The sequence below is a fragment of the Medicago truncatula genome, chromosome 7 (assembly GCF_003473485.1).
Source record: "Medicago truncatula cultivar Jemalong A17 chromosome 7, MtrunA17r5.0-ANR, whole genome shotgun sequence".
Taxonomy (NCBI): Eukaryota; Viridiplantae; Streptophyta; class Magnoliopsida; order Fabales; family Fabaceae; genus Medicago; species Medicago truncatula.
The window spans coordinates 15589667-15616399 of NC_053048.1; the positions used below are offsets into that span (position 1 = coordinate 15589667).

At 34.8% G+C, this 26733-nt stretch overlaps 1 protein-coding gene across 1 annotated transcript; it reads left to right on the forward strand.

The window, feature by feature from the left end:
- The first annotated feature begins 10 nt into the window (after positions 1-10).
- LOC25479720 (transcription factor MYB1) lies at positions 11-25976 on the forward strand. The gene is made up of 3 exons (XM_013587847.2): positions 11-185; positions 1272-1401; positions 25315-25976. Exons 1-3 carry the CDS (start codon positions 68-70, stop codon positions 25838-25840), a joined length of 774 nt encoding a protein of 257 aa, XP_013443301.2. The 5' UTR covers positions 11-67; the 3' UTR covers positions 25841-25976.
- Positions 25977-26733: the final 757 nt, after the last annotated feature.

A 26733-nucleotide genomic window follows, 5' to 3' on the forward strand; every position in this document is an offset into this window, starting at 1 on the left:
AGACAAAAGGTCACGCCTACATTTGTGTGTAGACAATTAAGGAAAGCTTATATGTGGAAGGACGCCTATGGATAATACCAGTGGCGTGAAAAAAGGTACCTGGACGAATGAAGAAGATAACTTACTCAAGGCATGCATTAACAAGTATGGTCAAGGAAAATGGCATCTAGTTCCTCGAAGAGCAGGTATATACGAATCATGCTTATTCTATTATGTATTTGGCATATAACTATTCAAACTGAACAAACAACTATAAAAGCTTTTCCTTATTAAAAAAAAAACTATCAAAGCTTTTCTCGGTACTCTTAACATCTTTGTATTATCTATTTTTTTCGGTTTTTATATATATATAGCTCTCCAAACTAAAGATATATATACAACAGAAAAAAACCACATTGCTGTAACAAAAAAACAAAAAAAAAACCACATTGCATGCCGGAAAAATACACTCAGTTCAAAACAAACCCACAGTGCACCGCAAAATTCACCACAAAAAGACTTCACCATTTACAATAACAGATATCAACAGTTAAATTAGTTGAAACCTTCCAACACGGTAGTCACAGTGAAGACTCCCAACAGCTCCATATTTAATTTTCTTATAATTAAATATCTTGACGATTTCTTATCTTTTGGGATAAAATTTTAGCTAGGGATACACTCATATATATAAAAATTTATTCAAATAAAAACTGAATGCTAATCAAATTTATTGGGCTATGAAAAATTTGCCCAAATTAATTTTTTTTTTTGTAAAGTTACACTCAAGATGGATGTAATGTTACATGAATGTTACACTCGGGGATGGGGTATTCATAACTAATTATTTGTGTGGGAAAAGTAATAGTGTAAAAAAAATTTGTCTAATAAAATTAAGGACTATATATGTAATATTTAGTCGAAAATAACAATTTTTATAGTTATATTAGTTCAAGTCCATTTATAACCTTAACTATTGTTAATTGGAAGAAAATCACCCAACTACTTCCTCTAATATTTCATTTTTCCTTCCTTTTTGAAGTAAAATTTCATTCTCCATATTTTTATGAAAAATGTTCACCCATCGCTTTTATTCTAATAGACATTTTTCATATCTAAACTTTTATTGGAAAAAATCTGGTTTCAATAGGTTACACAATGATTTATTATGGATTCGTCCATAGTACAATGCTAAATATTATTTTACTTGATATATAATTTTTAAATTTAACAGTTGGATTGTAAGTTTATTTAATATTTTTGTTAACATATTTGTTATATGTATTTGACAGGATTAAATAGGTGTCGAAAAAGTTGTAGATTAAGGTGGTTTAACTATTTAAACCCAACCATCAACAAAGAAAGATTTTCTGAGGATGAAGTTGATATGATCCTAAGGTTACAAAAACTCCTAAAAAACAGGTAAGATTTTCTATGCTCTTGTTTTGCTTTCTTTTGGTGTTTTTTTTTTTTTTTAAATTGCAACCTCATTTTAGTTTTATTATTTTTCTAATGGCCAATGTATTGCTCCAATTAAATCAATAACTTATGTATTTAGATACATTCAAACACATATCAATTGTTTAATGAACTTTTGAATTGTATTTAGAGTAAATTATACTCCCCTTCCTTCAAAGATGCTTCAATTACACTTATCTTCCCTCTTATATGTTAAAAACTTCTCTTCCCTCTTATTCAAAAGATATTAAAAAATATTTCACCCCCCCCCCTTGAGAAAAGCATGGATTACATTCCCCTCCCCTCTTATGTTAAAATCTACGCTTTACCCCCTCAATAATTTTTTTAGGTTTATTTTAATATAATCAAAATTTTAATACATATTTTTAGCTATTTTTTATTCACAATTTCATTAACATGTAGTTTTAAACCCTATTATATAATTTGAAACAATCCAAAATAAAATAAAAATATGTGTAAATAACTAAAGTCAATTAAGTAATTCTTATTTATATGTGAATTTTTACTTCAAATTATAAAATTCATAACAAAATATTTAAATTTAATTATAATTGACATTTAAACTTTAAAAAAACGAATTTATATTTTTTAAACTGTGATTCAAAATTAGTATATATTATAAAAATATTGAATGAATATTTGTTGTAAACTTTTTAAATCTCATCTGCAAACTTTTTAAATCTCATCTGCAAACTTAATCACGTTATCAAGACCATAATAAAAAAATTATCACAATATTTGTCCATAAAAACATAAAAAATGAGGCGTATTTTTCTTCATATTAATCGTAAAAAAAAAAATCTTCTTTCAAGTGGTTTTTTTTTTAACAAAAATAAATTATATTTATTCATTCAAATTGATAGAGTACATTAATACAATGCAAATTCACTAAAAACAAAAAACTCACAACATTCATGTTAATAGCATTGAACGACAAAGTACAAAAGCCTACATATATGACCATATTCAAGTGTCCGGAATACTCATGTCACCGAATCTGCAACGTGGACAACGCCAAAGTCATGATTTGATCTACACTGGATCAAAACTGATTTGACAATTTGAACCGAACAAATATCATAACAAAAAAAGAAAGACATACAACGTCGTACAAAGACGACGAATGTAACACTACACAACTTGTAACCACGACAAAGGATTCAACCTCCAAGTAGAATAATCAAAATTGAGTAGAATTTAACCTCCAAGTAGGATTTAACCTTTTCCGATAAGGAGATAAATTGTCCCCTCCTATTATGAAAAATCCTTCTATTATGTTCCTTCCAAATTATATATGGCACTAAAACCCAAATTATGTTAAAAGTCAAACAAAACGTGTTGGAAAAATCCCCTAGATTGCCAAACTGAATAAAGTGATCAATTAAAGAATAATGAAAAGCCGACGAAATACCCACCAGCCAATAATCAAGCACCAAAGTTGGCCATAAACAACACAAGTAAAAAACAAATTATCTCGATCCTCCACTGTGCCACATTCGGCCTAGTACAAAGTTTTACAATGATCCAAACTATTTCGCCTAAATAAGTTCACTGTGGTTGCTGTAACACTCCTATTTCTATTAAAGCAATTAAACATGCGAATAATACAATTATTCAAGAAATAGATGCTACGTCATCATTCAAAATTCAAAATCAACATGCATGCATATAATCCTCAACAGTCGCAGCGGAATAAAAAACAGAGTACTCCAAATATACATGTCATGAATCAATTATTACATCAATATAGATGAATCTCAAAACCCCAACACATGGGTATATCTCCAATCATAAGAAAATCCAAAGAAAAGATAATCTAGACCGACAAACTACGCCTAGATTAGAGCCAACCTATACTTTATAAACACCGATACCGGAGATAGCTCCCGATATCCACCAAGCACAAGAACTCACCAAGCAACTATTCCTGCACAGCGTCTACCCATCCATACAGACAGGTAGGCAGTTAAAACCACTGGGGGTAAGTATTACATCATCATAATCCACATAACAGTTAACATAAATATTTAAATTTAAACTCCATATAACGGTTAACATAAATATTTCAATTTAAACGGTAAAATACTAACTATTACTCTAGTAACTCAGTAAAACTAATGGCTCTCACCAAATACTAAAGTAATTCTCATCAAACTTATAATTTACCCATTCTCACAAAATGACCAAAATACCCCTAAGTCCAAAATAACTAAAATACCATTCTAACACGGAAACCCATGAAAATGCACCCAATGATGAATAATCACACACATGCACATAAAACACATAATAAAGTAATTAAAAATAAATCTACCAAAAAATCAGGCTGTTACAGTTGTTAGACGAGTTAAGAATAAAAGCCAAATAAAAATATTAAACTTAACTGCCTTATGCCACGACACATGATTCAACCTTTTATTAACAACAACTTCAGCAGAAGTCTAATTGTTGGAAGAGTTTTTGACTGTATACTATTGTTAAGCACGAAACTTCCAAACCCGTTGATCTGCCACTCCAACCTACAAACAACATGGGACATTTGATGCACACATAATCTCACCATACCCTCCTCCCACGTGAACAACCTCCTACACCACTTCCACGCCTCACCATTAACTTCCCAACCAAAAAAGAACATCTTTGCAATATTAGTTAATTTGTTCTAATGGTAAACCATCTAAACACGAATATTTCCAGAAAAACGTAGACACCCCATCCCCCACCCTTTAATATTATTATCCAATAGTCATAGGTCATCTAACATACCAACCCCCGTTCTAATATGGTTCAAGTTTTTCCACAATATCGTACCCCCTCCACCGCCAAAGCATAACCTCCCCTCTTCTCACCATATTTCTCCCTAAGCACATATACAACTAACTTCCCCGTTCCTCCAAAATCCTCCACACCCATTTTCCAAGTAAAGATTTAAACTCATTCAATCTCCTTACCCGTACCAAAGGATGCCAAAACTGAAGCTTTATAGGATCCCCACCAATTGGCAACCCCTAGTACAATGAATATAAACTAAGATTCAGAGGTAAAGTCAGAAGTTCAAATAATAAAGCTTATAGTATAATTCAACAATCAGTACACACACATTCAAATTGAAAAATTGTTCTAGACCGGTCCGAAGACCAATCATATGTTGACACGTGGCCTAACTTACACCACCTTAAAGCTCCGCGCCTGAAGGAACACACCAGCTTAAATGCACCAAGCCAGATAGAACGTGCCCCCACTGAGGATTGTAACACCCCGTTTTCCCAACATAAAAATTTCGCATAAATAATCAGAGTTTTTCAACATAAACGGAATGTCACATTCTTTTCTTAAAATCATAAACTGAATAAATAACTATTTATCCTTTAAAATTCAAATACAAGATCTTTAATACTTCGCAGCGGAATTTATTTCAATAACTAAAACAGTCTTTGGCACGAAGGCCTCTTCATAAATGTCTCATAAAAATCCAATCTAAAAACATAGCCATAAATCTTCAAAAACAATACGTAAGGAATAGAAAAGCAATAACAAAGTTCCCATCCCGTTACGTATCAGAGCACCTAAGACACACGAGAAGGAAAGCTCACACGACATCAACTATTCTTGGTTACCTGTTAGTTACCCATGGTGGGCAAACAGAAGGGGTGAGATATCACAAACAATAATATTAAGCATATAATTCATCAATTACATTTAACAACATAAGCATCATCAATCATATTTAACAACTCATAGACAACATCATGTAATCATCATAATATTCATCATAGATAATAATATATCATAATTCACTTCTTTAATAGTTCATATAAAGAATCACAGCTTTAAACAATTTCATGATTTAACAACTTAACAACTCGACAACTTGATAACTTGACAACTTAACCTCTTGACTATGCAACTTAATCTTCTAATCATGCATGTGGTACCAATACGGGGCATCAAGTCCCAATCGCTATTTGAGTATTATTATACTACCGGAGCATCAAGCCCCAATCGCTATTTGAGTATTATTATACTTCCGGAGCATCAAGCCCCAATCGCTGAATGCTAATGCATGGACTCGACCTCTTAAACATCTTAATCGACAACCTCTTATATAATCCAATAATTTGGAACTTCATCATTTTAATCAACTTAGACCGACTCATGCAGCTTAGTTAAATAACAACAGCAACACAACAGTATACAAAAACAGCATGACATAATAATATCAAATGCAAGTCAACAACGTCTCAATTATTCACATATAATTCAAGTAATGCATATACAATTATATCACAGTATAACAACATCAAATAATAATCAACATCTTAAAACATCATATATACATATAACACTTCATCAATCATGGACAATATCATATTCACAAACATACACATACATATACTAATTCATCAATCATAATCAATTATTCACTGTGACCTACGTTCAGTAATTTGACCATAACTCAAGTTCTATAAATCCTTTTGAAGTCAAACCAACGGCACTAGAAAGCTAACATCCATACCTACAACTTTCGTGTTTATACCTAAGACCAATTATGTACCAATCAATACCAGTTTTCATTTCAATTCGGACAAAGTTGTGCTGAAATTCATAAAAATTCACTGTGACCTACGTGCAGTAATTTGACCATAACTCATAAACCGAAAATCATTTTCAAGTGAAACTGACACCACTGGAAAGCTAACACAATTATCTACAACTTTCATGTTTACACTAAAGGCTAACTCAAAACAGAAACGTGTGAAAAAGACGCAAGAACATGAAACAGGACATGCTGTCAGAGAGCAACTCGGGAAAAACACACTTTTCACCCCAAAATCCCAATTTTAACTTCCCTATGCCCAAATTTGATCCCAAAGTTTGTCTAAACATTTATATACATCAAAAGAGACTCGAAACCATATAAAATTTGACCCAAAACATTATTTTAGAAAATCATCAAATAATCACTTTTAACCCTAATTTCTAAATTCTCAAAAACTAAAACCTACAACATGTTAAATCCAATTTTCAGAATCAATGACTTAAGATTATTGAATGTTAGTCCCACCCTTACCTTATAGATGAAAATCGCAGCACTCCTAGGTCTTCCCCCTCCTCTCGGCTTTTTCTCCCTTTTCTCCAAAATTGATCGTACGTTATGTTTTTTCTAAACTAGGTTTCTCCTATTTATAACCCTTTTTCTATTTTATCTTATTTCTCTTTCTCCCCCAAAACTCTCTAAAATCTCATAACAAACTCTCAACTCAATCTTATTTCTATTTTCAAATCTTAATCTATTAAATAACAACATAAGCCACTTAATAAATCACATAATCAAATAAATATGTTTTAAACTCTTCTTAATAAATTTTAGACTCAATTAAATAATTAAATAAATCTAATAATTCAAAGAGGGCGTTACAAGGATCACTCTACATGTGTCCTCTAACCGTCCCTAATCACACGCCGCAAAACTCGGAGGTAGATATTCCAAACGCGTGCCTATATAAGGGTGACGTTGCTTCACCCTGAAGGTATGATTCACTTTTCACAACACTTTCTACGCACTCTTTCTCAGTTCCATTACTAACTTGAGCGTTGAAGTGGTAACGTGCCTGCAGGAACCTTTTGTCCCACCGCGAAAATCATCACCGCTGTGTCGGAAACTGTCATCATCACATCGAAGCATTTCCCGCCACCGATGCTACTCACCCATCCTCACCGTTCATATCATTTGGTGCTAGAAGGAGAGGTTCATTCACTAACCGCCACGGTCCAACGAACGTCCACCGTAAACATTTTCTTATGCGCTCCTCTGCCATAACCGTTTTCAGTTACACGTAGGAGAACCACCACGATTTACTACTCCATTCTCCGAAGTAATGGTCGGAACTCCATTCTCCGAAGTAATGGTCGGAACTCGTAGGAGAACCACCACCAGTTTCTCCTTCAGCGTGCAAGAATCACGTCTTGCGACTTAAATCCTCCAAGATTTAACGGTTCCGATTCTCAAACCGGTGAATCCAAAAGAAAATGACACGATTTGTTGGTGTATATGGCTAGATAGTTAACAAGCTAGAGGGGTGTGAATAGCTTTTTAAAAGATTTTCTAGAGATTTGATAAAAACGAATTTTAATGAAATTGACTATTGGAATTTTGCTCGAAAAATCACAATCAATGAATCAACAAGAAGAAAATATATGTGGAATAAGATTTTATCTTAGAATTGAGAGATTCACGATACAAATCTTTTTATACAATCAAATATTAATAAACCTTGAACAAGGTACAAAACAATACACAATTTCAAACCAACCCTATGTGAACAAAATTACTATGCTATCAAATAAAAAACACAATCCAAGTGTAACTGAAGAATTGAAAAGACTTTGCAATCAATTGATCTAGGAAAATTGTGTAAAAGCGAACTCAAAGAGTTAGGTTAATTTTCAATGAAAAACAAGTTAGATGACCACTTGCAATTAACCTATCAATTATTCAATTAATCACAAGCAATATCAAAAAGTAAAAAGGATAGGGAAAGAGAGAGAACACTGGTGTTTATAGTAGTTCACCCTTTTTCGTCCTCGCTTAGGGCTACGTCTACTCTACTTGATGAAGTACACCTTAACCAAAGTTATCCACTACGTAACAAATGTTGATTACGATGTTTACAAGAGTTCCTTCAAATTAAAGCCCTAATTCTTCAACTCCTAAGTAAAACACTCCCCCAAAATTCAAGTATCCCTTGAATTTGGTGCTTCTTGAATCTTCAGATCCTTGAATTATCCGTGCACTCCTTCGAACTCTTCACTCGAGTCTTCAATGCTACGTCCGAAAAACGAACCCCCTTCGACTTCAAGAACGGTTAGAAAGATCCCCAAGTCCTTTTGGAAGTGGAATGAGATTATTCCCTTCATTTAAAGCCTCGATTAAGCCTAATCAATCTTCTTGAGAAAACCAACTTACAATCCCTTTTACCACCCTAGAGAATCTATACACTCAAACAACAAAGTGATTCTAATAAAAAGTGTTTAATCTTGAAGAATATATGAACAATGGGTTTTTGAGACCTAGAGAGAATAGATGCAAATGATTCAATAAATTTGGAGATGTGAAGAAAAGTGTATATATAGTAAAGGGTGAAAAGACCCAATTTCCATACAACATTAACAGATTAAATCGATTCACTAAATGCTTGAATAGATTCAGACATAAAAAAAAATCAGACCAGAGAAGCGTGAAGGATGAAACGATTCAAAACACAATTGAGTCGATTCAAGTGAACCTAGGATGAAGATTGATGCGATTCAAATTTCTTATAAATCGATTCAAGTGCAAGTCAGAGAGTTGTGTGAGATGATTCAAACATAAAAGAGATGATTCATACATGAATCGATTCAAGCATATGTGAATCGATTTACAAGAAGACAGAGACTTCATTGAATCGATTCAGACTATATTGAGTCGATTCGAACTGATCCAAAATGATTTCTGACACTTTTTTTAAAGGACACAAAACAACAAGACCAAAACACATAGATTCCATGGTGCTTTTTACATGTTAGCTATAAGACAAACATCAAAACGAAAAACTAAGCAAACCTAAGCTAAGGAACATCATAAAAAACAAATAACTTAAACAATGTAGTCTTAACGATCTTCGACGCTCGTACTACTGCAGCGACGAACAAGATGATCCTCCCTCCACATCTTCTACACACGGAGGATGTTCCTCTGCCTCCACCGTCTCCTCTAGTTCCTCCGCCACAAGAGACTAATAAAATCTTGACAAACCTGGTGAACTTACTCCAACAACAAATTTATAGACTCGAACGCGTAAAAAAGAATCAAGGAAAGATTTCGAAGGAATTCGCCACACAAATCGTAGAAGAATAATGGAACAAGCATCACTCAACACCGCTGACAGTGGATGATTTTGCCTCCATCCAAAAATACCTTTGAAAACGCGGCATGAAGCCTCCCAATCACTCAGACAAAGGAAGTAGCAGTTCCTCTCCTCGTCGTAATCATTGCGGTAAACCATTAGACCGCCATGAAGGGAATGATTCTCCCCCATGCTAGAGCCGCCGAAAAAAAAAAAGGATTATTCTTCATAGCGCCACCACAGGAATAGCCGTAGAGGACCTTTTACCCGGAAGATAACAAAATATATTATTCCCCACGTTTTCGCAAAACAACCAAAGTTGGAGACCTACAACGACGCCATAAATCCAGACGAACATGTGGAACACCTAGATACCATCATCGATTACAACTAGGCACGAGGCGTGGTGAAATGCAAGCATTTCATTTTGACACTGATAGGCGCACGCTGCCATGACTTGGTTCAAGGGACTGGAAGACGACTCTATCAAATCCTGGAAAGAACTATGCGACGAATTCACTTCCTACTTTAATGCGAGCAAGACAAGAAAGAAACCCTTAAGGAGTACGTCGAGCAATTCAGTCGAGTGCGCATGTAAGGGTAGGGTGCCCAAGACATCTTGAAGTGCTTTAGTTTTGAAACCAACCTCCGTGATTACTGCAAGTTCAAAGAGGAGTTAGGGTTCTGGGCGTCAAGAGACATGAGTGACCTGCTGACACGCATCCAGGCTTACATTAACTACGATAAGAAGAGGCTCGCAGAAAAGACGTTAAAAAACAAACAATCCGGCAAGAGCGGCGATGACAAGCGTCTCCACGACAACGGAAAGACAAAAAATCAGTGCACCCGTTTTACGAACTACACAAAATTCAAGGAGGCATGCATTAATGCACCGCAACTGCTGAGAGAGTCATCGAGGACTGATAGTACGAAGTACTGCTGCTACCATCAGAGTCGTGGCCACGATACAGAAGATTTCCACCTACTTCGGGATGCAATCGAAGAATTGATAAAGAAAGTGAAGCTAGACCGCTTCACCGAGAAAGGAGGCAAGAGACGAGACGGGCGCCAAATGGTTTCCCCGAAGAAGAATCACTCTTCAAAGCGGGGAAAATCTCCTCCAAGGAAGGCCCGGGACACCATCACAGGAGTAAGAATGAACGACGATAGCAATAATGAAGATGAGGGAAAGAGAGATTGAATATTCCTCAGAGAAATAATGGGCGGATTCACCCCTTCAGGAAGCTACTCGAAGGGCACGGTCAAAAGAAAGATAGTCGAGCTAATGGCGGTCCAGACAACGGCACCAACCTTGAAAGTAGCAAAGAAGAGATGTAACACCTCGTTTTCCCAACTTAAAAATTTCAAAAACATTTATCAGAGTAATCAACACATAAATGGAATGCTACACTTCTAAATTCATAAATGAGATAATTAACTAATTATCCTCCAACATAAATCAATTCCAAAAACATTGCAGCGGATTTAGTTCATCAACATAATTAAGTCTTGGCACGCAGGCCTCATCAAAACATCTCATAGATTCAGTTAAACAACATAATCATAAAATCATAAAACAAATACGTAAAGGAATAAGAAATAGCCACAAAAGATCCCATCCCGTTACGTATCAGAGCACCTAAAAGGACACAGTGAGGGATAATCACTCACGACAGCAAAGCAACGACAACTACTCTCGATCACCTGCAAGTTACTCATACGAAGAGCAACATTTCCAAGCAGAAGGGGTGAGATTTCACAAAACAATAATATTAAACATATAATTCAGCAATTATATTTAACAACATGAAAACATCATCATATTCATCATAGATAATAATATATCATTAATCACTTCATCAATAATTCATAAAGGGAATCACAAGTTCAACAACTTGGCAACTTAACATCTTTGACTCGACAAATGTGACTATGCAACTTAGACCTCTTATATGCATGTGGTACCAATCCAAGGCATCAGGCCCTCAACGTAATAAGTATTAATATACTTCCAGGGCATCAAGCCCCCAACGTGGTGAGCAAAGGCTCCAGGGCATCAGTGAGCAAAGGCTCCAGGGCATCAAGCTCCCAACAATGAATGCTAATGCATGGACACAACAACTTAACTTCTTATAAAAAACAACCTCTTATATATCCAATAATTTGGAACATCATCATCATCAACTTAGACCGACTCATGCAGCTTAGTTAAATAACAAACAGCAACATAGGCAGTATGCAAATCATCATGATATAATAATATCGAATGCAAATCAACAACATCTCAAATATTAACATAATTCATATAATGTATATACAATTATATAACATTAACAACAACATTAGATCATATTAATTGAGGCTTACTGAAACAACAACAACAAGATAAACAACTTAGTTTCTAACCTCTAAGAGCAAGTCACATCAACTCGTGCGACAAAGATCGCATTTAACTTAGACAAGGCATTTTGTAACACAAGTACTCGCGAGGCGGGAGCCTCTTGTAACACCCCGTTTTCCCAACTTAAAAATTTCAAACATATAATCAGAGTATTCATCATATAAACGGAATGCTACACTTCAAAAATCATAAATAAGATAATTAACTAATTATCCTTCAACGTAAATCAAATTCCAAAACATTGCAGCGGATAAATTCATCATCATAAATAAAGTCTTGGCACGCAGACCTCATCAAAACATTTCATAAATTCAGTCAAACAACTTAATCATAAATCAAATACGTAAAGGAACAAGAAATAGGCACAAAAGATCCCATCCCGTTACGTATCAGAGCACCTAAAAGGACACAGTGAGGGATAACCACACACGACAGCAACTCTAGCTACTTAAACTTGATCACCTGCAAGTTACTCATACGAAGAGCAACATTTCCAAGCAGAAGGAGTGAGATTTCACAAAACAATAATATTAACCATATAATTCAAAAATTATATTTAACAACAAGAAATTATCATAATATTCATCATAGATAATAATGTATCATTTATCACTTCATTCATAGTTCATATAAACAATCACAACTTCACAACTTATCATCCTTGACTCGACAAATGCGACTATGCAGCTTAGACCTCTTATATGCATGTGGTACCAATCTAGGGCATCAAGCCCTCAATGTAATAAGTATTAATATACCTTCAGGGCATCAAGCCCCCAACGTGGTGAGCAAGGGCTCCAGGGCATCAAGCCCCCAACAATGAATGCTAATGCATGGACACAACATCTTAACAACTTAAAACAACATCATCTTATAAGTCCAATAATTTAGAACATCATCATCATCAACTTAGACCGATTCATGCAGCTTAGTTAAACAACAAACAACAACATAGGCAGTATGCAAACCATAGGCATTAGTCTTAATTGAACAACAACAACAAGAGAACAACTTAGTTTCTAACCTCTAAGATCAACTCACATCAACTCGTGCGACAAGGATCACATTTAACCTAAACAAGACAGTCTATAACACAAGTACTCCCGAGGCAAGAGCCTCTGCTCGCCATGGCGAGTTCAGGTCAAGTTCACAAAATTCATTCTAAAGTCTCTCCAGGTTCAATCTCATTCTCCAATCTTTCCTAATCATTATTAGACATGTTCAGGCACTCAAAAACTTCTAAGGATCAACTCAAAAGTAAAAATTACGAAATCTGAAAAGCTCTCTGGTCATGCTCACTATGGCGAGTTCATCAGTTCGCTATGGCGTGCTGCGACGTGCAACTCGCGAGGCGGGTAAAAGTTGCTCGCGTGGCGAGCGATGAAGTTCATCACTCGCTATGGCGAGGATCATAGCTCGGGAGGCGAGCGATGAATGTTGGTTCGGGCAGAAGTGCAGTTTTCACGAAAATTCACTATTTCTCATGGTTTTAAGCCTAACATTGATTCCAGAATTCATCCTACACATTATCTAAGGTCTAGGAACAGTTTCTACATCAATCTAACTAGGTTTATCCTATTTATATCACCTCCATCTATCTTATCTTATTTCTCTTTCTCCCCCAAAACTCTCTAAAATCTCAAAACAACCCCTAAACTCAATAATTATTTTATTTTCAAATCTTATTTTATTAAACAATAAAATAAGTCACAACCCCACGGGCGAGTAGAGGTGTTACGCCCTCTTTGAATTATTTAATTAAACAATAAAATAAGTCACAACTCCTCATAAATAATTCAAATAAGTCACAACCTCTACTCACCCGCCAGTAGAAGAAACACCCAAGAAACGAAAAAGAACAAGATATGCCATTTCCCTTGGAAGCAAAGCTTCCCTTCAGGTGCCCCACACCCGATGGGGAGTTTGAATTTTTCCAACTAGACGATAACCCGACAAAGAAGTTGAAGATTGGGCCGAACTAGCCACTTCAAGTCGAAGAGGATCTCATCGAGCGCCTCCGAGCCAACATGGATGTCTTTTCTTGATCTCCATATGAAATGCTTGAAACGGACCCCAGCATCGCATGCCACAAACTAAATGTGAACCTGGAAGCAAAGTTCGTAAGTTAGAAGAGGCGCCACCGAAGGTGAGAAAAACACAAGAAGGGGGTGTTGAATTGTATTAACTTTTTCTTCGTTTTCTCCTAAGCTGAAAACACTGATCATAAGCAGATAGAGTTCTACTTCTGAAGTGATGTTCAGGACTAACTTGCAGTGGATAAAGAAGAGAGAGAGAGAGAGAGAGAGAGAGAGAGAAGAAAGACACAAAGCAATTATATAAGTTCCTTCCACAAACCGGAAGTCAGTCTTGTCCCCCTTGCACTTCCAAGGATAGTTCACTAAAAAAGTAATATCTGATTACAACTGTTCACTGCCAAACCAAGCAAAAGACTTCAAATGCTCAAGCACAACTACAGGAGACTTGCTATGCTCCTGAACACAATCAAGAGACTTATGATGCTCAAGCACAACTGCAAGAGACTTCTAATTCAAACAGAATTACACAGAAAAATGTTTGAGGTTGAACACTTGATATACAATCAATGGTGTATACAATACAAATCAGATACAGACTCTTAAGACTCTAGAATTTCTAAGATATGAAAGTTGATAAGAAATTCTAAGTGAACATTTGAATGCATAACAATTTCAGTAGAGTTTTGGCACTTGTAAATTGTTGTTGAGTCCTTGCCATTCTCTAAGTCTTCACTCCTTATATAGAGGTGTGAAAGAGACGTTGTGAATTGCCAGCACATCAAAATAGAGTCGTTTGAAGCTTTGATCAATCACCAATGATCTTTTGCCTGATATGGTTATTGTCGTCCGAAGGATCAATTTCAAATCCATTCCCATTGAGAGGGAACATCATTGTAGGCAGAGCTGTTTTTCTTGTCTTGTAGCAGAAGAAAAAAACAAAGTAGTGGAGGTAGTGGTTGCACACTTCGTACAATTGTACTTTGTCAACGCTCTTTGAAGAACAAGCATCCAATGCCTTAATATCATTTCAAAATAGCCGTTGCTTCACTCTTCCAGTCTTCTGCAATGTTTAGACAAAATTAAATTCATTTAACAACCTTTCAAGCTTTAAGTCTTGCATCTCCTGATGAACTTCAGCTTCTGGTGTCCTTGCTTCTGATGAGATACTTCTGATGACGTCATCACTTTAGTAGCACTTTTGTCTTCAGGAGCGCTTCTCTTCAGATGCTTCAAGCTTCCTATTTGTTGATTCATTTGCTCTCTTTTGTTCTTTCAGAACCTTTTTAAGATGTCAAATTTTTGTCTAAGGTCCTGTACACTTGAAAAAATATTAGCATATCCAATTGTCATTTTTTAATACCTTGTTATTATCAAAACTTTTAAAGGATAATGTTAAACACATTTGGTTCCAACAACCACTACTCCCTGGTTAAAGCACAAGATGCCTAAGAAATAGTCGAAGGCTTGCTTCAAGCCAAATTCATTTCCGAAATCAATTATACACAATGGCTCTTCAATGTAGTCCTTATAAAGAAAGCAAGTAGAAAGTAGTGGATTTGTGTCGACTACATGGACTTAAACAAAGCTTGCCCGAAGGACGCTTACCCGCTCCCAAACATCGACAAGTTGACGGATAATTTATCAGGATAAAAGCTATTACCTTTCGTGGATGCCTTCTTCAGTTACAACCAGATCCCCATGGACAAGGATGACATAAAACACACGATGTTTATGATCGAAGTTGCTAACTACATGTACAACGTCATGCTGTATGGATTGCGGAACACAGGCACCGCCTACAAAAGAATGATAAATGATGGGATAAAACCGCAAGTGCGCGGTCTTACTGAAGTAGTAAAAAGATGAGTATCGTTCCGACAGGAGTTATGAATTCAATTAACTTTAGATAATGATTAGACTGAAGATTTATAAGGTAGAAAGGTTTGGATTTTTAATTACAAGAAAATAAAAGAAAAGAAAAGATAAAAGCCTTGGGATTATTGGTTCATCTAAATGACAAGTCCTTCACAAACCAAACTAAAAGCTTATAACTTTATGTTAGACCTAATTTCTCAAGACAGTTTCTCTTTTGTTCCTCTAGCAACCAAGCCTATTTCGCTGACTTGATTACTATTAGATTTTGGTTCCTCTAACAACCAAGCCTATTAGATCGAAACTATATGTCTCAAAGATTTCAAAGACTATTTCGCTGCCTTTGAAACCCTTGTCTAAATTCACTTGTTCGAATATCAAAGCTCCACTTTCGTTTTATGAATTGATATTTGAGATGATGGATAAACAATTATCAAACCATCCACTTTCGTTTCCACAGTTTGATACTGATTGATCCATGTTAAAGTGGTGAATTTAGATAAGAAATTAGGGTTACATAAGATTAAGGCTTAAACATCATACATTTTCCACATAAGGCATATAATTATTTCGCATAACCGACAACAACAACATAGGCAGCACGTAAACATCTCAAGATATAACAATATCAAATGATAATTAACATCAAATTAAACATCTTATATAATTCAAAAAATGCATATACAAATATATCACATTACTAACAACATCAAATCATATTATACAGCTTCATAGATCATCATTAATATCATATTCAACCTCCATTCCTACCCCAAGATCAACTCACAACATGGGTTAAATACTCTTAAACACTTTAATTGAACTCATAGTACTTCTAGTTTTGAGGGTTGGAATTATCCCATAAGTTTTGGATTAACTTAGAAACAGTTATGCTGAATTTTCATAAAATTTCACTAAGACCTCCTTGGAGTATTTTCATCATATCTCAAAAACCAAATATCATTTTCAAGTCAAACCAAAGCCATTGGAAAGCTAACAAAATTATCTACAATTTCATGTTTACACCAAAGGCCAATTCAAAACAGAAATGTGTGTAAAATATGCAAGAACACGAAATAGGGCAGTCTACATTTCGCTAGGCGAACTAATGGCGAGCTCAAGGCGAGTGCCTATTGTGATGTTTCGCCAGGCGACCTACTGGCGAGGAAATGGCGAAAAGCTACTGGAATGATCCGCCAGGCGAAATATCTCTCCGCCATGGCGAATCGCGACAGACCAGACTACGTTAATTCTGCATTTTTTCACCAAAAGTCCCAATTTTCCCCAATTCAATCCCCAAAACTGATTACAACATTGCTATATGATTATACCTATGATCTGTATGCAATCTCTCATCATTAACATGGTTTCTACGCTTTCAATTCAAAAATCTATAATCAAAACCTAAACCCCAAATCCCAATTGAACCACAACCCTCTTGCTAAATCAACATCAAAAGTTATATAATCTAAAATCATTGAGAGTTAGTCTCACCCTTACCTTAGTAAAATCGAGAATCACAGCTCTCTTGAAGGTTCTCCTCTCTTCTCTTGACTTTTCTCCCTTTCTCCCAAAACTGATCGTACCTACTACTTTTTCTAAACTAGGTCTTCTCCTATTTATATCTCCTCCCATCTATTTTATCTTATTTCCACTTAATCCACTAAATTCTCTAAATCCTCAAAACAGCCCCACAACTTAATCTTATTTCTATTTTCAAATCTTATTCTAGTAAATAATAAAATAAGTCTTTAAATAAAATATCAATACTTAACATAATCATATAAAATCACATAAATCATCAAAGTGGACTCTAAACTTTAAAAATTATTAAATAATTAAAGAGGGCGTTACACCAATCGCTCGAGGTTTTCAACATTCCCAATCATCCTGAGTACATGAGATCATACCTTCCTTCGGGCACCTTGGTTGAGAAAAGGGCCTTCCATGCCTAGCTTGATCTTCATATAGAGTCTTAAGGTGTTCGATCATATCGAACACAGCCATGTTCTTGTGCTATTTTTGAAGCTCGGGGGTCATGGTTGCCAACATGATGCAAAAGAATTCCACAAAATCATTGAGATGCTTCTGATAAGCATCCCTCTGAGCCCTAGGATCTCCAGCAGGTGGCTCCTCGAGAATAGGTTCATCAAGCACATACAACTTTTTCTCATGTTTCGGTGCCAGTGTAAAATGATAGTTTCAGACAGTTTTTCCTTCTAAAGGATTGATCACAAAATATTGTTTGACGTGTTTGATGCCATCTACAATTTTAAAATATAGAAAATAAGTATCATGAAAATAACATATTTAAATTGGCCTTCAATTAAAGATTCTCCCACTATTTTACTCAAATCAAATGACCTTCAAACATTTGATTTGGTCTCGTTGGAAGATTTTCTAGCAGGTTGAAATCCTTTTTTAACATAGTTTTGAGTCAGCGGGGGCTGAACCCTTAAAACTCGGTAATTTAGGTAGGAACATTTCCAATTTTATTCTATACAACTTTCAAATCAATTAGGTGAGTAACTCTTACTCAAATCTATCATATAGACAATTCCCAATTATTGCTTCTAAATTTATTAGAATCTTATAAAAATTAATTTAGTTAAGTTAAACCCAAAAGAATAACACTTGTGTAAATGAGATTACAGCACCGCTACTTATTAGTATTGAACAATTTCTTCACGGAGGCAAACCGACACATTCGTTATTAGTCATGAAGGGTGCTATCCTTTTGGAAAGCATTAAACTTAATATATTAAATTGAAGGATTTTTATTAAGTTTGATATCACCTCACACGATTTATATTTCATATATGTTCGTACTCCACTCATTCAAACATACATAACAATTATACAAAATAAAAGCGACATGATTATGGCCTCCTAACGCTATGACTCTCTCAAGCCAATGAGAGAATCTAAAGTAATCCTAGAAACGATATTTCTTCTCCAAGCTAGACGTCCATGACTATCTACCGTCTTGAGCCCTGTTACCTCATTGTATTCTAATTACATTACATATAAAAGAAACTCGTTTTACACCCAAGGGAGTGGATGAGAAGAGAATGTACAAAAGAAATTAAGAGAGAGGCTCGAAACGCAAACTGTATTTCAAAATCCAAAAGACAAAATAAAAGGACTAAAACCATAATCATTCACACAAAATAATAACAAACATACTTTTATTATTGTTATTATTAATATTATTTACACCTCATAATTAAATAAATTAAATTAAAATTCAACAATTGATCACACTACGCAGAGCTAGCCTGCGGTTCCGCTTCCCGATCAGCACACTACGCAGAGTTAGCTAATTCGATATGAACGATTCACTTCAAAACTAGTATATCACATATACCAATGTAACACATAATTTATTAACACACTTATGTCAATATGGATAATCAATATATTGATGCTTCATCAGATATGGTTTCGGAAGCTTCAAACAAATTGAAAAGCTATGCACATACACGTAATTGATATCATTATATGGGTTTATGATCGATCAATCAGGCTCCTATCGATATGGATAATTGATATATCAAAGCTTTACTAGAAACGGTTTTTGAAGCATCAAATAAACCAAAAATCCATGCACAAAAATATGATAAGATGTCAATTTTAATTCTCTTAATTATTTAATTTCATTCATTATGTTAAATCGAATTAAAACATAAAGCAGTAACAAAATAATCTGATTCATGGTTTCACGATTGGCTCTGATACCACTAAAGGGAAATTGATTACATAAAGAGGCAGCAGAATAAAAATTTCGATTTCCTTTCATTGGATCATTATGAATTTGACATGATTGGTGAAAGAATGTTACCTCTCGAAGTGCATAAAAAGTCGCGATCAAAACAAAGCAAAAAGCAAAGCCTCTGCTCGTCCACACGGATGGTGCTCATCTGGTTCCCGGTGCTAGCCAAACGAGAAGAGGTTTTGGGATAATTAGGGTTTCTGAAACATATAACCTCTGACTTCAGCACAAGGGTTCTATTTATAGAACTCCTTATGTGTTATGTAAGTCAGAAAATGTTACTGGGCTTCCATAAGCCCATTAACGCATTTATCTTTTGCTAACTGATTAACGTTATTTCTTAAGCGCACCCATCTTATAATCTTACTTATATTTCCTCATTTTGACCGTTCTATTATGTGTAACCCTATAGGTTCTTTTCACGTTGACAATAATATTAAATCTATTCTTTAATATTATAATGAATGAGCAGTATCTAGAAACACATCACTGCTACCCAAGTAACAAGAATGTCAAGTGATCCGAGGAAACCTTTTCCATGATAGTGTTAATGTGCACAATTACTCCTCTGTCCTCCTATCTATATTGATCACAAGGAATAGATTTTGTCACCTTTGTCATTCTTTTTGCATTTGAAGTCCTTTTTTGATTCTACATGTGGTCAGAAGAACACAAAACTATGCTGACAGCTATTGAAGATGATAAAACTGACATGGATTCTAGGTCCCTCAGATGCTTCTTAAGTGTGAAGGTATTCAAAGTCTAATGGGGTCTTCTGTGTCATGCTGGAACTTCTGAGTCTAGTCATGTCTACAGAATCTGACGATCTCTTTAGCTTTTGAATGGCATCTTTTTCTTGTGTTTCTCTTGCTTTATTACATGTTCAATGTTTGATCGATATATTCTATTATCTTTCACACTTGAACAAATATTAGTATGTTCAATTGTTCTTTACTTCTTTGTTATCATTTAAACCTTAGAGGAATTGTACAAGACCCTTCTTATTCCATCACAATTTTAAATGGTTCCCATTGTTCAACCTCGCTAAGGGTACATCCACTCTTATTGACAGAAAACCCCTCTATCAAGGACTCTCACTATGATGAAAAATGTCTACAAATCGTTATGATTATAGAAGATTTCGTCAATTCCCTAATCTTCAATCCCGAGAAACCACACTACCACCAATCTTCAAGTCCTCTTGAAATTTCAGAGCCTCTAGATCTACGAATCTCAAGCTTCCATGCTATCCATTGAATTACTTTACCAAGAATTAAGAATTCTTCTTTGTTATGTTTGAAATCTTGATCCCCTTGGACATTAGAGAAGTTGAGATCAACCCCCACAATTCTCATTAGAGGTGATAAGAGAGCCTTCTTTTTCTGTAGACCCTTGATCCTCGATCAATTGTCAATACACATAGTCACCCAAACATCCACCTCAAGGTGATCCCAAAGCGTTAAGATACCTCCCGACGCACCTATCGAGGGCTTATAAGAAAATACAACAAAGGTAATACCCCATAAAGACCTACAAAAAAATTCATCCACTTCCCCCAACTTAGTCCCTGAATACACACCACAATTGCTGTCCTCTCCTTTACCAACCTCTCAAACTCCCTCCTCTTCTCCCACCCCCAAGCTAACGAACATTGTAAGAAAAATCTTCATAATCAAAACCCAACACCCGACCACCTAAACATCATCACCCTCCCTCCTCACATTTAACATCCCCTCCTCCCCCATTACTCTATCTTGCTTCTTTTACCCCACCATTGCTTCCTATGGACAAAACTTGAAAGATATTCTCATAGTGAACGCCTAAAATCTTACCATCCTCTCTAACATCATCCTCCACATCCTTTTTACTTCCACGTAAAACCACCTAATATTTCCAATCTTTAGTTGATGCCGATGAACCAGATCCTGCTGACAAAGAAATACCTCCATTCTTCCCAAGGGATCCCTTCAAAGATTTTCATTTCACCTTAAATTTTTTTATACCCTTAAGAGAACAAATCAAATCATTATTATCCTTTTCCCAAAACCAATCCACCTCTTTCAAATCAATCACAGATGGCACCAATTTATTTTCACTCACAATATACTATCTGAATGAGTAACCCCATTTGAGTTTAAAATTAACACACTTTCTTTCCTTGAGTAATTCAAATCTTTTTCCAAGCCTCGAGCCTCATTGGAACCGAGCACTTTATTGAGAATTTTGTGATTGTTTTGATCAGAAGAAAACATGCCAACTACTCCCCCAGACTCTTTATGAACCTAACTATTACAATTGTCTCTCAATTGTTTCACTAGAGTTTCCACAATGGGTTCATCATCCTGCATACAGATAGGTTCTGAACACACAAACTTATGATCATCCTCGTACTCCACCAAACATGCATCATCACCTAGACAAAATTTAATATCCTCAATGATACGAATAGGATAAATCCTCCCATCGATCCAAATTCAATTCTTTTAAAATAGAAAAAGAGATCAACAAACATGCATAATCCATCTTGTCTTTATTGAACATATGATCATCTATTGTAAGTAATATGCTTTGTGATGATGCAAGTTCCTGAAATAAAAAACTATTCTAAGCATGTATTAGAATACCATAACATATCACTCAAGAACCTCTGTCATAAGTAACTACAGAGTCCCTCAACCAAGGCCGACAATCTTACAAAAAATTACCAAAAAAATAACGACTTCATTAGAAATGTACATCAAATCCACATCACCAATAAGATAGAAAAAACTTATTTTTCCCTCCTAAGGAGATTATCTTCAAATTCAAAAAACCAGCATCCAAGATAGTTTGTTGTAGCACTAGAACAAAAAGACCATTTCAAATTCTAGCTGTCAAAGCTCTAGAACACCAAGCTATATCCTCATGTAAAGGCAAATACTTGAAACATACCGTCTCCGTTCCTTGTGACTTTTCCATACATAAGTCCTCCCCCATAAACTTCGCTCCGACCTCCACTTCAACCTTATCCCCATTCACCACACCCATCCCTCCCCTCTCCTTTGCCTCCCTCACCTTTTCCCATTCCTCGTCACTCCTTAATGCTTCCTCCTTCACCCTCTCCAATACATGTTTTCCTTTAAAATACCATCTCCAACTCTCCCCTCCCCACCTCCCTCAATTTTTCCCTACCTCGTCCCTTCCAATTTTTTGCTCCTCGACACTATTAACTTTTTCTCCCTCTTGTTAGGAAACATGGCATCCATGGAAGGAAGGAGAGAAATCTAACAAACTCTTTGTATTGATAGAAATGGAATATTACAAAATGAGAAAAGTTCCCTCTAATGGGGTGGTTACAAGTTATTTATACTACTCTCTACTAGGACTAATATGCTACTAATCTATATCTCTAATACCTCTCCCTATCCTAACCTCCGTCCAATATTTTTAACAAACCTATCAAATTTAACAACGTTCGCAAACAACCTATTATCTCAATAATAGACATTATTAAGAGCTTTATATCCCAAACCTTGATAAATTTAGCAAAATGAAATATTTGACCTCGAGCATTTCAATTCCTTGAGAGATAAACTTCACATAGTATACCATAAATCTCAAATCCCCTTCTCAACTTAACATATTGTAGATGTTCAGATATATTAGAAATATAGTAAGTAGCAGATACTAGAAAAGTACCCTACCTGAATGCCTTTTTGAATGATAATTTCAGTCGTTGCTTCTCTTGTACATACTTACGCATGAAAGCCTTCTTGAATGATAATTTCGATGATTGCGACGAAAAACTAACCTGTCTCACCGTTGTTTAAACCTAACCATAAATGAGGAATCGTGATCCCTAGATATCCCAGTTATTGATTAGAAAACCTACTAATCCTATCGTAACCTTTCTCACGACCATCTTCCCAACCATTCACTGTGTTTGTTGCTCTTCGGTTGTCTATATTGTCCCTGCACCACCGGTTCCATCGCTTTCTGACGTCTGTTTCTTACCTCAGTCTGTTTGTGCCTCGCCAACAATTGGCCCACCCCATCTGACAAACTTCACTTCTAGAGAATGATGTCGCCGGTAGGGTGGAACGAGGCTATTGCATCTCTCTCTCTCTCTAGCTCTCTCACACATGAATGTTATGCGACATGTGTGAATACAAGAGTCTTTTACCATTGTGCTTTGTATCTTAGGAGGATGGTGTATATTTGGATATAAGAGGAAAGAGTAGTGTAATTTAACAATATCCTAATGAAAGGAGGTGTAAAATTTACTCTAAAAAATGTTTCCAATGACAAATAAAAATTCGTGTGTGTATGCAAGCTAGGTGGTGAGCTCATTTTGTAGTTCACCTAGAATTAATTATTATATATTTATGCTAAAATGTATATTATTGTATAAATTAATTATGAGTTGGATTTTTTATTCAAAATAACTCATTCTTATAAGATTGGCTTGTGAGAGGATGAGGGACAATTTTAAAATTGCTTATATTATCTTATCTTTATTTAATACTCCCTCGGGTCCTTATTATAAGAAACAATTGACGTTTTAGGTTCATTGTACAAATGATGTATCTAATCTATATTTATAACAAGATACATTAATTATTCAATAAATCTAAAAAGTCAATTGTTTCTTATGTTAAGGACCGGAGGGAGTATGAGATTCAGGTTTCGTATTTCCCTATACACTCTCATACCCAATAATAACAAACTTTATATGTGGATATAAATAGTTGATAGTCCAATTAATAGATTTGATAATTACTCTTCAAGAATGATAGCATATATCCTTAAATAGTCATTATAGGGATGTCAATGGATACTCAAAGATTTTTGAATTTATTTATTTTTTGGTATAATGAATAATTTTTTTTAATTATCAAAAAACTTTAACTTTTAAACATCCATACATAATCCATTCAAAATTTTATAAATCATACATAATCCATAGAAAATTCATGATTCTTGCATAACCCATACAAATTCTTGAAGTAAAATAAAAGCATAAAAACATCCAAATAAACATTTAAATTTCATATACATTCCAAACTTCAATAACTTCATTTGACTTCCCAATTCCTGAAATAAAAACGCATAAATCTCTAAATCAAAATCGAAATAATCAACATGACAATGATAATTGGCATAAAATCTTATAACTTTTACTAACAATAAGGTAACAACTTTAAGTAATAATATATATGAATATATTTTAGTAATTTAATTAATTTGTTATCGGGTATGGGTACAATCAAATATGTATCCATATACATATAATAACTGGTAGTCAAATACCCGTTTACTATACATGTGGATACTCATTTAACTACCCTCCACGTGCCCGTGACGGATTTTACTCGTAGATACCCATGGATAATTTTGCCAAAACAATATTTATATAGAAACTTGTATGATTATGATTATGACCAAGAAAATACATGACTTGTTAGCATGATCCTCACTCTTATTAAATATTGATATATTCATAGGAATAGATTGTATTAAGGTTTTTTCCACAACTGTCTCAAGTGGAGAAACCCTCACCCTTAAATTCTCCTTTTCCCTTTTTCTCTTTCTCTCTCATGCCAAATAAAAGGCTATAAATAAACATGTCTCTAATGTCACTTGAGACAATCCTCTCCCTATATTCACTATATCATAAATATAGAGTGAGCGATAATGACTTGAGAGTGATGCAAGTTGGAATAATTAGAGGATTTAATTGGATTGCTTTTTATAAGGAAAGTAGAATTTGTTATTAATTTTGTAACAGTTTTTTCTTTTCAAGCGAGTTTTTCACTTTGGGAGATTGGGAGAGAGTACTTTTAAATTCTTCCTATTTAGATAATATTTCAATTAATTTACTTACTCATATATTGGATAAATATAATATAGATGGTCATTGATTGCGGGAAGGCTTCCGGCTAGAACAGCTAATGATGTCAAAAACTATTGGCACACACATTTGAGGAAGAAGGTTGTTTTAGAAAGAGAAGAAATAAAAGAAGAGAAAATACCAAAGGAAAATGTGAAAGGTCATGATGTTATTAAACCTCAACCTCAAACTTTTTCACCTGATTCTCCTTGGTTTAATAGGAAACATTGTAGTTTTGTGACACAGTCTGTAATGGATTCAAATAAAGATGGTAATATTACCAAAGATGTTCACGACTCAGAGCCTATCCATCCAAATAAAAGTGGTAGAGATTGTGCTTCTACTTCACAACCTAGTAATGTCCCCTTACCGTGTGCAATGTGGTCGGACAATTTATGGAACCTGGGGGAGCAAGTAGGCAATGACAGAATTTGCTCATACTCTTCATTACAAGAAGATATCAACTTCAATACGGAGTTTCCAAATGTTGGTAACTATTTCTCGGATTCCAATCTTCGTGATTATGATTCTTCTTGGGATCATTAGATCGTTGTGTAGTTCTATGTTGAAACTCAACACAAGAAGGTCTTTTATTATTAATATTTACTTTTCAATAAAACTTAATTTAATGTGTTGTAACTATATATAACAGAATGAAACAGATGTTCTACGTTCAGTTTCATGGTTTGAGTATTTTTAAGATAAAATAACATCATATTTAAATTATTAGAAGGATAATCAAAGGATTGGATGCCATCACGTTCTATTATGTTTTTATAATATCTAAACTACAAAACATTACTAGATCATTTATTAAAAAAAAAAAAAAACAATACTAGATCATATGGTGGTTCGATGCAAGGGTGATTTGAAATTTTTTTGTGAGCTAATTTTTCTTTAATGGCAAAAAATAGCACTATACCTAAATATCAAAAAAAGAAACAATAAACGGTACTAAACCCTGACAAAAGGGGTTTGAATTGTGAATCTTTGAAATTTTTGCTCTTTCTCAACCTTGAGAAGATGTTCTTATCTGATGATCTGAATTCTGAAGTATGTATCAAAATATTTGATACAATAAGAAATTGGATTATTGTTCTTGCTTCTCAACTATTAAATGAAGGAGTTACTAGATAGACAAGACGGCGTAAAGAAGTTATACTAGTTTACCCTAATTTTGCTAGTCTAGTCCCCACTGACTATGAGATTTTCTAGTATAGTGTATACGATACCCTTTCAGATTCTATACACTATCTCTTCTTTTTTGTCTACCCGAACTTACAAGTTTGAATAGTGAAGCTTTACAGTTGAATAAAAAATGATCTTTTTCTCTATAATTTCGATTTAATAACATTAAGCTGAAACTGACCTTTTCTAATACATTGTAACATATGTTCCAAAAATACAGTGGAGGCTTGAATGTTGATGGTCTAATTTAG

Excerpts from the sequence above, each read along its gene's own strand:
- LOC25479720 (XM_013587847.2), top strand. The coding sequence starts at position 68 with ATGGATAATACCAGTGGCGTGAAAAAAGGTACCTGGACGAATGAAGAA. Across the intron at positions 186-1,271 it reads TCTAGTTCCTCGAAGAGCAG|GATTAAATAGGTGTCGAAAA; the intron begins GTATATACGAAT and ends TGTATTTGACAG. Across the intron at positions 1,402-25,314 it reads CAAAAACTCCTAAAAAACAG|ATGGTCATTGATTGCGGGAA; the intron begins GTAAGATTTTCT and ends AATATAATATAG.